The sequence below is a fragment of the Argopecten irradians genome, chromosome 12 (genome assembly GCF_041381155.1).
Source record: "Argopecten irradians isolate NY chromosome 12, Ai_NY, whole genome shotgun sequence".
Classification (NCBI taxonomy): Eukaryota; Metazoa; Mollusca; class Bivalvia; order Pectinida; family Pectinidae; genus Argopecten; species Argopecten irradians.
The window spans coordinates 29,251,176-29,265,502 of NC_091145.1; the positions used below are offsets into that span (position 1 = coordinate 29,251,176).

The 14,327-nt window shown below is 35.8% G+C and overlaps 2 protein-coding genes across 7 annotated transcripts in view; one reads left to right on the plus strand and one right to left on the minus strand.

The window, feature by feature from the left end:
* LOC138336859 (dihydrolipoyl dehydrogenase, mitochondrial-like) overlaps nt 1–1,660 on the minus strand; it is a 31,526-nt gene extending 29,866 nt beyond the window's left edge. The window contains exons 1-2 of the mRNA XM_069286463.1: nt 780–1,660; nt 337–379 (exon numbers count right to left, since the gene is read on the minus strand). The gene's annotated coding sequence lies outside the window, so the exon portion shown is untranslated. The remainder of the gene's footprint in view (nt 1–336; nt 380–779) is intronic.
* LOC138336857 (early endosome antigen 1-like) overlaps nt 1–14,327 on the plus strand; it is a 43,603-nt gene that overhangs the window by 2,761 nt on the left and 26,515 nt on the right. For 5 of the 6 annotated variants that reach the window (XM_069286453.1, XM_069286451.1, XM_069286452.1 and 2 more), the window contains 14 exons: nt 1,870–1,980; nt 2,464–2,570; nt 2,871–3,018; nt 3,615–3,678; nt 3,929–4,035; nt 4,606–4,692; nt 7,897–7,955; nt 8,194–8,334; nt 9,232–9,300; nt 11,233–11,338; nt 11,581–11,748; nt 12,220–12,387; nt 13,012–13,179; nt 13,488–13,655. In XM_069286453.1, the coding sequence (XP_069142554.1) occupies nt 1,870–1,980; nt 2,464–2,570; nt 2,871–3,018; nt 3,615–3,678; nt 3,929–4,035; nt 4,606–4,692; nt 7,897–7,955; nt 8,194–8,334; nt 9,232–9,300; nt 11,233–11,338; nt 11,581–11,748; nt 12,220–12,387; nt 13,012–13,179; nt 13,488–13,655 (1,671 nt within the window). The remainder of the gene's footprint in view (nt 1–1,869; nt 1,981–2,463; nt 2,571–2,870; nt 3,019–3,614; nt 3,679–3,928; nt 4,036–4,605; nt 4,693–7,896; nt 7,956–8,193; nt 8,335–9,231; nt 9,301–11,232; nt 11,339–11,580; nt 11,749–12,219; nt 12,388–13,011; nt 13,180–13,487; nt 13,656–14,327) is intronic. The other variant, XM_069286454.1, reaches the window with a different exon arrangement.

A 14,327-nucleotide genomic window follows, 5' to 3' on the forward strand; every position in this document is an offset into this window, starting at 1 on the left:
TGCTGGAGCTTGGGTAAATACTTGCACAGACAGGTAGATTCAGATGCTGTATTTCAGGCAATTACTAACACAGACAGCAGGTAGATACAGGTGCTGGAGCTCAGGTAATTTCTTGCACAGACAGGTAGATTCAGATGCTGGAGTTCAGGTAATTACATACACAAACAGGTAGATACAGATACTGGAGCTCAGGTAATTACTTACACAGACAGGTGGATTCAGATACTGGACCTCAGGTAATTACTTCCACAGACAGGTCGATTCAGATGCTGGAGCTCAGGTAATTAATTACACAAATGGGTAAATATAGATGCTGGAGCTCAGGTTATTACTTACACAGACAACCAGTAGAGTCAGATGCTGGATCTCAGGTAATTACCTGCAAAGACAGGTAGATACAGATACTGGAGCTCAGGTAATTACTGACACAGACAGATAGATATAGATGTTGGAGCTCAGGTAATTACTTACACAGACATGAAGATACAGATGCTGGATTTCAGGTAATTACTGAAACAGACAGGTAGAAACAGATGCTGGAGCTTGGGTAATTACTTACACAGACAGGTAGATACAGATGCTGGAGCTCAGGTAATTACTTACACAGACAGGTAGAAACAGATGCTGGAGTTCAGGTAAATACCTGCACAGACAGGTAGATTCAGATGCTGGAGCTCAGGTAAATACTAACACAGACATGAAGATACAGATGCTGGAACTCAGGTAATTTCTTACACAAACAGGTAGAAAAAGATGCTGGAGCTCAGGTAATTACTTACACAGACAGGTAAATACAGATGCTGGAGCTCAAGATATTACTTATACAGACAGCCAGTCGAATCAGATGCTGGATCTCAGGTAATTATCTGCAAAGACAGGTAGATACAGATTCTGGAGCTTAGGTAATTACTTACACAGACAGGTAGATACAGACGCTGGTGCTTAGGTAATTACTAACACAGACAGCAGGTAGATTCAGATGCTGGAGCTCAGGTAATTACTGACACAAACAGGAAGATACAGATGTTGGAGCTGGGGAAATTACTAATACAGACAGCAGGTAGATTCAGATGCTGGATCTCAGGTAATTACTTGCACAGACAGGTAGATTCAGATGCTGGATCTCAGGTAATTACTTGCACAGACAGGTAGATTCAGATGCTGGAGCTCAGGTAATTAATTACACAGACAGGTTGATACAGATACTGGAGCTCAGGTAATTACTAACAATGACAGGTAGAAACAGATGCTGGAGCTCAGATAATTGCTGCACAGACAGCAGGTAGATTCAGATGCTGGAGCTGAGGTAATTTCTTGCACAGACAGGTAGATAAGATACTAGAGCTCAGGTAATTACTTACACAGACAGGTAGAAACAGACGCTGGTGCTTAGGTAATTACTAACACAGACAGGTAGATTCAGATGCTGGAGCTCAGTTAATTACTAACACAGACAACAGGTAGATACAGATACTGAAGCTCAGGTAATTACTTGCACAGACAGGTAGATACAGAGACTGGAACTCAGGTAATTATTTACAAAGTCTGGTAGAAACAGATGCTAGAGCTCAGGTGATTACTGACACTGACAGGTACATTTGTAGATGTAGATGATCTGATGCTGGAGCTCATGTAATTACTGACACATGTTTTCATTGAATTTATATTAACAAAGAATTTTTTTCATGTAATTATATTTTAGATGTCTATATAGATATATAATATTTTGTATATTTAGTCAGTTAACAATGTTTGATTCAATATAATAAATTTAATGATGAACTATTTTAAATATATATGTTTACTTATCTTTAAAACATGTACATCATGGATTTTAATGTTCACTGTTACTTGTTTGGTATATTTCAGGGATTTATTTGTCCACTATGTATGACATCTTTGACCTCCCCAGAAGCTCTCCAGACACATTTTGACAAAGAGCATGCTGAGGTTCCACCTAAAACAGAGGAATCACAAGGGGTAACATCTATAAAAAATGTACTACTTCGATCACAGTATACATACTGAATATGTCAAACATTTGAAATCAAATAAGAACATGATAATATAATTGTAAAGCCTACTTACAGTATTCCTACACGATTACCTAGAATCTCATGGTAATACATATCTCTTTGGAGCTACACTAGTACTGCTGCACCTTATTTGAAAGAAGACAAAAATAGTAAACTTAAGCTATGAAAGCTAAAATTTAGTTACTGCAATTTTTGTCAGATTTCTTTCAAAAATTATTCAAATAGTATATCCATGGACTTGTAATTTTGTCTTTAAAGATCTGTAAGTGAAGACAAGTTAATGATATCATTGTTTTTATTTTTGAAAAAAAAAATCAAATTTTATGTTATTTGTTTTCATCAAAAGTTCACTTTTAGTGTTTGATTTAATGTGTTTGACAACACTTCACCTCAAATTCCATCTACACATATGATATGTTACCAACAGGAGGGGTTTCTCTGCCCTATCTGTAAGAAATCCCTGCCATCCCCTGAGGAGCTACAGGCCCACTTTGACTCCGCCCATGACGATAAGCCAGCCTTCTCAGAAAACAGGTACATGAACATTGCCATTGAGAGCCACAACAATGATACAGTTTCTTGAATTATCTGGTGCTATTTGTGGCCATATACATGTGCTTATAGGACTTTTAGTGATTTCTTAGAATATCTGTGATTATTTACATTTAGTTGTCAATTGTCTTTAGATCTAATAACTATAGAGCCTCATCAATGCCTTATTCAAAGTACTGATAAGTTTCAGCTGTCCTACATTAATATCAAGTTACTTCAAATGATCAACGCATAAATTTATGAAACAAAAATACTATATTTTTAAATGTTCTGTTTCCAAAGAGATGGCGATGTCCTGGCGATGAGACAAGAGATTGATGATCTGAGAACGTCTCTAAAGGAAGAGCGTTGGTATACAGAACAACTGAAAACAGAATTAGAGAAAAACACTGAGGCAGGAGCCACTCCAAATATACCTCTATCAGCACAGGTATCTATAGCTACACCAAACATGCATGGTGCACAGGTATCTATAGCAACACCAAACATGCATGGTAGTTTTGTTTTTAGCATACTAGGTAACCATGGCAACATCTGAAGCTGTAAGTCTGTCAGCAAAGACAAAAGGTAACAAATGAAATGATAAATGATCACAGCAATAGCATACAATGTACATTGTATCATGATCAATGTGCATAATATATTCTGTTTGCTAGCTATTTGTAGCTAAGACTTGCATTGCTACAAGTGGTTAAGATGTCTCGACATATTACCACAAGCCCTCCTCCTCTGGGTATACTGGTCGCAAATTTGAATCCCATGTTCGGCAGTTGATCCTCACTTGACCCTGGCTGTTAATAGGACGTAAAACTAAACAAACAAAACATTACTATAACAAAATAGTAGTACAGTGATAAAACTTGGTCAAGTTTTATCTATAAAATAAATGAAAGGAACTGAAAACTAATTGCTGATTGACTAAGGATGAAGTACCTCCATAGGAGATTGACCTAAAAATGATAAAAATGAATATATTGTATTAAGAGGATTTTTTTTAAGGGAGGTAACTCTTTCATTTTTCTACAGGAACGAGCAGAGCTAGAGATGTGTCGGTTACAACTGAGGGGTTCAGAGGAGAGCAGAACATTGTGTATGTATTTTTTATGTTTCTAGATATAGAATTGACAGTGTGATCTGAGTTGGTTGATTGACCTAAAAAAGTTATCATGAATTTGCTCTTTGAAGAAAAATTTAAATCAGTGATGAAACTGTTGAATGTGTAAAAATTTGTTGATTATAAATAAACGAAGGATAAAAGTTAAATTTTATAATTTCCATGAAAAAAAAAAAGAAGAAAAATAATACTCAAAATGTACATGTGTACTTCTGTTTTAAATTAGTGAGTTCTGAAGTCCACCATCTACAGTCAAAGATTGCCGAGCTGACGGCAAATTCGGAAAGTGTTACTGTGGAGAGGGACAGACTACGGTCAAAGTCAGGAGAACTGGTAACTGTTCCATTTTTTAATGTATTATTACTTAAAGCCTTATGAACTATCATTTGTGAAGGATTGATCTGTGTCTTTCAAAAGATCAATGACTTTGTGCATTTCTCACTGACAAAATTTTTAACATAATTTCTATATAATATTACTTAATACTATTTGAAGTTGAACTTTGACTCATTCACAGTTTATTTCGGTGACAATGACCATGATAAAGGTTTTAAGATTAAAAATGTTTCTTGTAATATGATTATTGTTTTTTATACCCATATACATTTATACGATGTGTAAGTTCCGTAAATAGATGGCATATGATATTTCGTACATTTTAACACTGACTAAAATCTACTAATTATATGATGAGCAAAGACATTTTCTTCTAACTCTTTTGGTAGTAATTTTGTGTTATAAATACTATAGATAAAAAAAAACCTTATATGTGTACTGTATGTGATATAAATCGACCAAATTAAAGGAAATCATATAATTATTAGCTCTGTGTAGTGAGAAATTGCATCAAATTACATTAATTTTCAAAAATATAAATCTTTGTTGTTTTTTTTTGTAACATAGGCAGGCGACCTAGTTTCAGTTAAAGCAAAAGCAGACGAGGTTGAAGGTCAAAGGTCAGCCCTGGAAGACCACATTATGACACTGAAGGTAAACCATAGGTTTTGTTGTTTTTGTTTTTGTTTTTTTGTTTGTTTTTTTGTTGAAAATTAACCATTCACAGCTGTTAATTGTTACTGACATATCTTTGACAATCTGATGCTAAAACATTTTAGGGTGTTTTTGAATACTATTACTGTCATATTTTTAATAAAAAAGTGTATATTAAATAAATTAAGTGCCTTAACAAAATGTTTCAAAAAAGAAAAAGAAGACAATTTTAAGACATACAGTCGAGACTGTCTGAGCGACCCCCTGTATGTAGCGACTCCCTGTCTTATGTGACCTTACTTGAGACCCCCCAACGTATTTTGCTATATAATGGGTCTGTTTTCAGCGACTCCCTGTCTTACGTGACAAGCGACCATGTTTTTACAACCCAAACATCATCAAAAGTCTGTCTTGAGCGACTTTTCATTCGCCTGAGGCCATAATTATGATACATAAAGAGGTGTGAACATCGAACTAAACATCGACTGTTGTCACTGTTGACCACGATAAGAGTAGTTAATGTGTAACCAGTTTTGACGGATCATGAAAGATCGTTTTTTTCCCACAAAATTTTGCCTTAAACTATTAAAAAGGCTAGATATCATTCAGATATCTCTCAATACTAAACAATGGTAAACATTGACAATTAATAACGGAACACATTAAATAAATCGGCATGTTTTATTTTGCCTACCGTATCATCCTATGGCTTGGCGTGGGTGACTCTCTTCTTGTTTTGTACATGGCATTTACGACCAAACATAATTTCGTTCTTTGATATGAGTAAACAGTCATTATAACTGCCATCCCATAGTCAGAAACCCTATATTTTCTTCAAAAGTTTCTCATAACACCAAAAAGTCTTGTAAAAACAAATGCACACGACTTGGGCTTCTGTAATGGCCGCCATTTGGTAGCAGTGTACAGTAGATTTGTAAAATTCAGCAAAATAAAGCCCAGGTTTTAAAATGGTACCTCTACTGTACAGTAGTAATGTTTTTTAATTTACACAACATCTGCAATTGTTTTGCAATGGTTGTTTTCTGACAAGTGTGATTTTTGTATTTTTTTTTTCAAGCCTGAAAAACCATGACACACAAATATTTTTTTTAATTGCAAAAAAAAAATGAGATTTTTAACCAAAAATTGCACCCCCTCCAGATAGAATTTTTTTCTTGAACAAAGTTTAAAACCAAGCATCAATGTATGTCTGCGTGTAATTTATAACTAGATCTAAATGGTTTTTAATTAAGAAAAAATTAAATAAATTTTTATATTTTTTTTTTATTATTTGTCTATTATTATTTTTGATTTATCTTTTAAAAATCTGAAAAATTGATATATTTATAATGAAGAATGAATTAACAGACAATTAAAGACAGATTTTTGTACAGTGATGTTGCGGATGAACTTGGACTGCCTTAAGTGACTCCCTGTCTTATGTGACTTTTTTGTGATGGTCCCTTGGAAAGTCACTTAAGACAGTCTCGACTGTATTTTGATATATACTGATAATGGGGAAGAATTTCAGAATAAGTATTGTTATTTTTTTTTTTTTTTTTTTAAACTTTTTAATATTAGACATACTCTATACTTATAATGGGGAAGAATTTCAGAAAAAGTATTGTTATTTTTTTTTTTTTTTTTTTTTAACTTTTTAGCCCACCATCATCAGATGGTGGGCTATTCAAATCGCCCTGCGTCCGTGGTCCGTCGTCCGTGGTCCGCCGTCCGTCGTCCTGCGTCCATCCGTAAACAATGCTTGTTATCACTATTTCTTAAAAACTGCTGCAGGGATTTTGTTCAAACTTCACATGGAGGGTCCCCTTGGTCCATATTTGTGCCATACAGATTTTGAGGCTGATCGGAAAAACAAGATGGCCGCCAGGCAGCCATCTTTGATTTTGGCAGTTGAAGTTTGTTATCGATATTTCTTGAGAACTACTGAAGGGATTTTGTTCAAACTTCACATGGAGGTTACCCTTGGTCCCTAGTTGTGCCATACAGATTTTGCGGCTGATCGGAAAAACAAGATGGCCGCCAGGCAGCCATCTTTGATTTTGGCAGTTGAAGTTTGTTATCGATATTTCTTGAGAACTACTGAAGGAATTTTGTTCAAACTTCACATGGAGGTTACCCTTGGTCCCTATTTGTGCCATACAGATTTTGAGGCTGATAGGAAAAACAAGATGGCCGCCAGGCGGCCATCTTGGATTTTGATAGTTAAAGTTTGTTATGGCTATTTCTTAGAAAGTACTGAAGGGATCTGTCTCAAATTTCATATGTAGGTTCCCCTACGGACCTAGTTGTGCATATTGCATTTTGGGACCGATCTGTTAACAAAATTGCTGCCAGGCAGCCATCTTGGATTTTTATATTCAAAGTTTGTTATCGCTATTTCTCAGAAAGTATTGAATGGATCTTTCTCAAATTTCACATGTAGGTTCCCCTAGGGCCCTTGTTGTGCATATTGTGATTTGGGACCGATTGATCAACAAGATGGCCACCAAGGAGTCATCTTGGATTTTGAAAGTTGAAGTTTGTTACCGCTATTTCTCAAAAGGTACTGAAGCGATCTGTCTCAAATTTTATATGTAGTATCTTTGAAAAAGTTTAAAAAGTAGAGAAAAGATCCATCTTTCCTTTGTCAGATATAGATCATTCTTTGGTGGGCGCCAAGATCCCTCTGGGATCTCTTGTTAATATTGTGCATACTCCTGCTAGCTATATATATATATATACATGTATATTAAATATGCTCCAATTTTCCACCATTCTCATTGGCTAATTCACTGTCATATGGGGGGCAATATTTAGCTTATTGACTCAATGTTTCCATTTTTAGAAAGCATATTGACTCAATGTTTCCATTTTAAGAAACATCAAGTAAATATTCCTATTGTGATGTCTTACCTGAGTTGATATTTCTATTGTGATGTCACTCCCAAGTTGACATTGCGATTGTGACGCCACAATACCCCGATGTCAAGTTCTTCAGGAAGATGTAGTCGAGCCAGTCTTTATTCATTTCTATATTACTTAGCACGAAGCAAACATTTTATAATGATTATCATATCTAATATAAGAATTAAGGACCTTTGATTCGGTTGATATGGTGTTATAACGCCATATGGACCTCAGCACAGGTCCATAATTGATATATACAGACTGAAAGGTAAATCAATATAACTTTATATCCTTAAGCAAACCATAGAGACAAAGACATCCCAGATTGAGAGTTTGGAGATCCAGTTAGCACAGAGGTAAATATATTCTCACAGTCTATTTCTAAACCAACTTAATTGGTTCAACATCAACATTTTTAATCATTACTAAACAGGGCAAACTGTACAATAAAAGATATGTGCTTCTTAAAAACTTCAGCAAGGGTAGTGAAGTGATTTAATAAACCATGTCTCATGTCTTGTTTACGTGTGACTAAAGTTTGTTTTATGGAGTTTTGTTTACAATTTGGTTATCATGTATTTTCCTTGTTTTCAGACCTGGGGTTGAGGATGTGAAGGTCCTGAAGGAGGAACTCATCTCGGTACAGACTCTCATGGACAACATGTCCCAGGAAACAGAACGGGAACGTGATAACCTGGAGAAGCAGCACACGGCACTACAGGCAAAATTTGAAGAGTGAGTACCAGGAAATGTACACTTGTAGTGAACTCATGAATGATTACTTTAAATAAATGATTCATGGTGAACTTTCGTGGTTAGCATATTGTAAAACATAGTGCATTCAACAGTAATAACTTCACATACTGTTAATTTTCAAGACAATAAAAACTGCCGTTAAATTGTTAATATATTTTCACATCTGGTAAAGCGACCTCCAAAGTCTACCAGATGGATGGTGATTCTATTTAATACCTAGATACCTATCAGCTGGCCAGAGAGACATTTTCTGAAACTGTAGCTTGATCAGTTGAGCATTTGACTAGAATAAAACCCAGAGGTCCTGAAATTGGTTCCTAGCCGATCTAGAGCTAGACAGTAATTTGAAAAAATTAATTAATGTTATAAAGTCATTAGTTTTACTAAATCAGGATTTAATGTTACTGATGATTGAAATATTAAACCATCAGCTCTCACTAGTCATCAGCTCTCACTAGTTTTAAAGAGTTTTTCAGTTGTGTCTCCTGGGCACCAATGTGTTTGTTACACCACATCCTCGATATTCCAGGGGTTTCGATCACTTACGATCTCTACACCCCTGGACTATCTCATAGTGAAACTGGAGGCAACAGAATAGAACAGGTAATTTAGTCCTTTGATGTACATCAAAAGAGCCGTATAACGGTACACTGTGGTTGACTGTGTGGCTTTGATGTTAGGCGTCGCTCTCTCTGTAATCTTCAAAGGAAATGTTTGCTAGCCAGTGATTGGTCAAATATTTTCAGCTGAGCTGCCTTCAATTTCACTATGAGATAGTCCAGGGGTGTCAGAGATCGTAAGTGATCGGAACCCCTGGGGTATCGAGGATGGTTACACCATGGCTGTATAATTTTGTTTGTGTGATTGTATATGTAGGTCTGAGGCCAAAGTAAAGGATTTACAGTCACAGATTGGATCAGCTCCAAGAGTAGAAGAAGTTCATCAGTATATTTTTAGCCCACCATCATCAGATGGTGGGCTATTCAAATCGCCTTTCGTCCGTGGTCCGTCGTCCGTCCGTCCTTCCGTCCGTCCGTCCGTCCTTCCGTCCGTCCGTCCGTCCGTCCGTTAACAATTCTTGTTACCGCTATTTCTCTAAAAGTACTGAAGGGATCTTTCTCAAATTTCATATGTAAGTTCCCCTAGGACCCTAGTTGTGCATATTGTATTTTGGGACTAATCGGTCAACAAGATGGCCGACAGGCAGCCATCTTGGATTTTGATAGTTAAAGTTTGTTACGGCTAATTCTCAAAAAGTACTAAAGGGAATGTTCTCAAATTTCATATGTAGGTTCCCCTAGGACCCTAGTAGTGCATATTGCATTTTCGGACTGATCGGTCAACAAGATGGCCGCCAGGTAGCCATCTTGGATTTTGATAGTTAAAGTTTGTTACCGCTATTTCTCAGAAAGCACTGAAGGGATCTTTCTCAAATTTCATATGTAGGTTCCCCTAGGACCCTAGTTGTGCATATTGTATTTTGGGACTGATCGGTCAACAAGATGGCCGCCAGGCAGCCATCTTGGATTTTGATAGTTAAAGTTTGTTACCGCTATTTCTCAGAAAGTACTGAAGGGATCTTTCTCAAATTTCATATGTAGGTTCCCCTAGGACCCTAGTTGTGCATATTGCATTTTGGGACTGATCGGTCAACAAGATGGCCGACCAGCCGCCATCTTGGATTTTGATAGTTAAAGTTTGTTACCGCTATTTCTCAGAAAGTACTGAAGGGATTGTTCTCAAATTTCATATGTAGGTTCCCCTAGGACCCTAGTAGTGCATATTGCATTTTGGGACTGATCGGTCAACAAGATGGCCGCCAGGTAGCCATCTTGGATTTTGATAGTTAAAGTTTGTTACTGCTATTTCTCAGAAAGCACTGAAGGGATCTTTCTCAAATTTCATATGTAGGTTCCCCTAGGACCCCAGTTGTGCATATTGCATTTTGGGACTGATCGGTCAACAAGATGGCCGCCAGGTAGCCATCTTGGAATTTGATAGTTAAAGTTTGTTACCGCTATTTCTCAGAAAGCACTGAAGGGATCTTTCTCAAATTTCATATGTAGGTTCCCCTAGGACCCCAGTTGTGCATATTGCATTTTTGGACTGATCGGTCAACAAGATGGTTGACCAGTGGCCATCTTGGATTTTGATAGATAAAGTTTGTTACCGCTATTTCTCAGAAAGTATTGAAGGGATTGTTCTCAAATTTCATATGTAGGTTCCTTTATGACCCTAGTTCTGCATATTACATTTTGGGACTGATCGGTCAACAAGATGGCCGACCAGCAGTCATCTTGGATTTTGATAGTTAAAGTTTGTTACCGCTATTTCTCAGAAAGTATTGAAGGGATTGTTCTCAAATTTCATATGTAGGTTCCCCTAGGACCCTAGTTGTGCCTATTGCATTTTGTGACCACCATCTTGGATTTTGATAGTTTAAAGTTTGAAAAGCAGAAAAAAGAAGTGTAAGTTTGAAAAGCAGAGAAAAGATCCCTCTTTCATTTGTCAGACATAGATCAATCTTTGGTGGGCGCCAAGATCCCTCTGGGATCTCTTGTTATATCACAAACTTGAGAAACGTCATAATTTATTATTTTATTTTGATTTGCTGATAATTTTCATCGTATGGTTTCAATAATAATGTGTCTATGACAACCATGTTATTGGTGCTCAAACAGATTCTCCATTATCTGGAATTTAACATTATTTAGTAATAGAATCTCATTCTAAATAAAAAAAAAAGATATTTTTGAAATCTTAATGCTATTTGAATAAATTAATATCTTTTCTATCTTATTTAACAGCCATTTATTGAATCTGAGAATGTTACACATGTATGTTACATCTTATAGTGTGTAATATTGTGTGTTTTAGACTGAAGTCATCAGTGTCCACTCTGGAAGGCAACAAGGAGGAACTAACCAACACAGTGAAGGAAAAAACCGAGGAAATCCAACAACTGCAGGAAAAACTTCAGCAGGTTATCATCATCTTGTATATAAATTGGTTTACATGTATATATCAAGAATTGCTCTGTTTGTATTTAGTTTGTACTGTAGGCTTGTATAGCCCCCACCCCCTTCTCAGTAGTATCACTGTTTGCTCCAACTTCCAAACTTAATCACTTGTAGGGGGCCTCCTAAATTCTCAGTACCAGGTAATCTTTTAGTCTACATGATTTATTTCATATCCACCTAATGTAAGATTATTTTACATTGTCAGATGACCTTGAAGCTGACAGAGGCTGAGAAGACAACAGAGGTCAAGGATGCAGGGACTGTGAAACTTCGAGGTGACCTTGACTCCCTCAGTAGTAACCTAGCAACCACTCAGAACCAGCTCAAACAGAAGGAGGAAGAGTATACTACACTACAGTCTGACCTCAAATCGGTTGGTAATGATAGAGAGCTGTATCAAAACAATTTCTAGCTACCGTAACGCAACATATTCTTGTTGTGACTTTTAACGTTTTGATGCTTATCCATCATGGTGATTTAATTTTCATGATTGTATGGTTTTGCTGATTTGATATTGTAAACTATATATAGCTGTGAATCGTTTTGTGACAATCCATTTTCAATTGTGATTTCTTATCTATAAAACTGTGAAATGTAACTGCATGTAAAAATAAGTTAGTGAAAAAGATGTTTAATTACTTTATCTTTATCTTTAAAGCGCATGAAAGTCTTCATAACATAGAGATGAATTATGCAAAACACTTTAAGTGAAGTACTGGTATATCTAAATATATATGAACCTCATTGAGGATGTTAGGTGAGAACCATGATAATGATTATGAAGTTTTAGATATGGCTATTGATGTCTGTATGTAATTTTGGATGATGTGAATGTCCATTTCAGGTTACACAGAAACTAGAAGAGACAGAAAAGCTAACTGAAGTAAAAGAAACAGAGATTGCCAAGCTTCAAAGTGACCTAGACACTATGAATGGTAACCTAGCAACCTCTCAGACTCAGTTAACAGAAAAAGATGAGGAGTGCTCACAGCTGCAATCAGAAATCAAATCGGTGGGTAAAGGCACACATGAAGTGATGATTCATGAATTGTTAGTGAAAATTTGCTATTTAAGTATTATAAAGAAATATTAAATTTCAGTAACTGAAAACTGTAAACCAGCATGCTATTTAATTTTGCGACCAGAGTAAATTAATTTGTGAACGTTATCTCAACCAATTAGTATTTATACACCATTTATATTGTATTGGAATGAATTTCAATTTAATTTGTAGATCTGAAAATTTAAGTCTTCGCGAACTTGTTTTGAAATAGAAATCGTGAAATTTAGTAGCCACAAAAGAAAAGTTGGTTTACAGTAATGTAAAGATCTGTTATTGAATGACCTTGAAACTCATTCAAGATCATTAGGGATTGCACCATTAGAAGAATAGTAGAGTAATACTGAAGGAAGTAGATGATCGATGGGGCATTTTGTTTCTAAATTGTTGATGATTTACATCACAAATAGGACAAAATGAGAAAGAAATAATGATGGTTAAAAGTTTTCCAGCAATTATTTCCAATAATTGTTCTTTAATGCAATACAGAAATTTTCTATTTAATTTATTATAATTTATGATATTTACTGAATATTTTAAACACAGAATAAAAATAAATATTTGGTCTCTTTATAGTTAAAGCAAAACTTAGAGGCAGCTGAGAAGAACATAGAAAATAAGGATGCTGAGGCTGTGAAGCTACAAAGTGACCTTGACACAGTTAGTGATGACCTTGCGACCTTGCAGACCAAGCTAAAACAGAAGGATGAACAGTACAATCAGTTACAGTCAGACCTGCTCTCAGTAAGTCTATTACCATGGCAACATCTTAGACTAAATATAGTTTGAAAAAATAACATCAAAACGCAGATATTTGTGATGGATTTTAACCTTTATGAACAAATGAGATGAATATTGTTTGCAAAAATGCTGGAGAATGAAAAAAATATTTAGCTGGAATTTTCAGAAAAAGCCCACTCTCTTTGTTCTTGTAATGTGTAGCAAGATAGCAGGAAACGCAGAACAAATTTGTTTCTTTGAATACTGACAACTTTTATTATAAACAAATTGCTTAAAATGAGGTTTAAGATGGCATTTCATCTGTTCAATAGGGAAAGGAACAAAGTAGCACCATTCAGGAACAGTTGTTGGAGAAAGCCAATCAGATTTCAGATCTCCAGGTAGCCCTAGACAGACGAGAGTCAGAACTGACCTTGTCCAATCAGAATTTGGAAGAGAACAAGACAAAGGTCAAAGACTTAGAGGAAGAGTTGAAGCAGGTGACTTGCTCTTATTCTAATAATCCCCTGTTTCCAGAACATATTTCACAGGTTACCTTTAGAAAAAGAAATATGTACAGTCGAAACTTGTTATCTCGAAATTCAACGGACCAACGAAAATAATTCAACTCATCCGGAATTGACTCAAACGTATGGTCACTAGGTTTGATCAGAACGTGGTTTTTAATGGTCCTTATCTTATGACTATTACGGCCGGGCACATATCTATTACGTTGATCAGCATGTCATCGTGATTTTCCAACTGACAAGGTTTGTATTCAATCTTTTTAGTTACATGTTTTCAGTTGTTTTGGGATTTTTTTGAATAAATAAAAAATTGATTTACGATAATATGATCGTCACGATAATAGGTATGCACTCTGATTTCCCGGTGGTATACTGACTTCAATGGTTCATACATCAAACAAATAAAAACAAGCATCTTTCTTATTTCAGAATTTAATGGTACTTCAAAATAATAACATAGCAAAATAAACAATAGTTTTCACCTACCGTGAGCAGACTAAACTCTCCGTTTCCGGCTCTCACACACATGTTCACTCATACTGGTTAATATAACTTATGGTAAATAAAACGAAACTGCGTATACCAACGCAGAAATACATTGTATGACTAAGATACTAGTACATATGCAACGACTACCCGTAATTA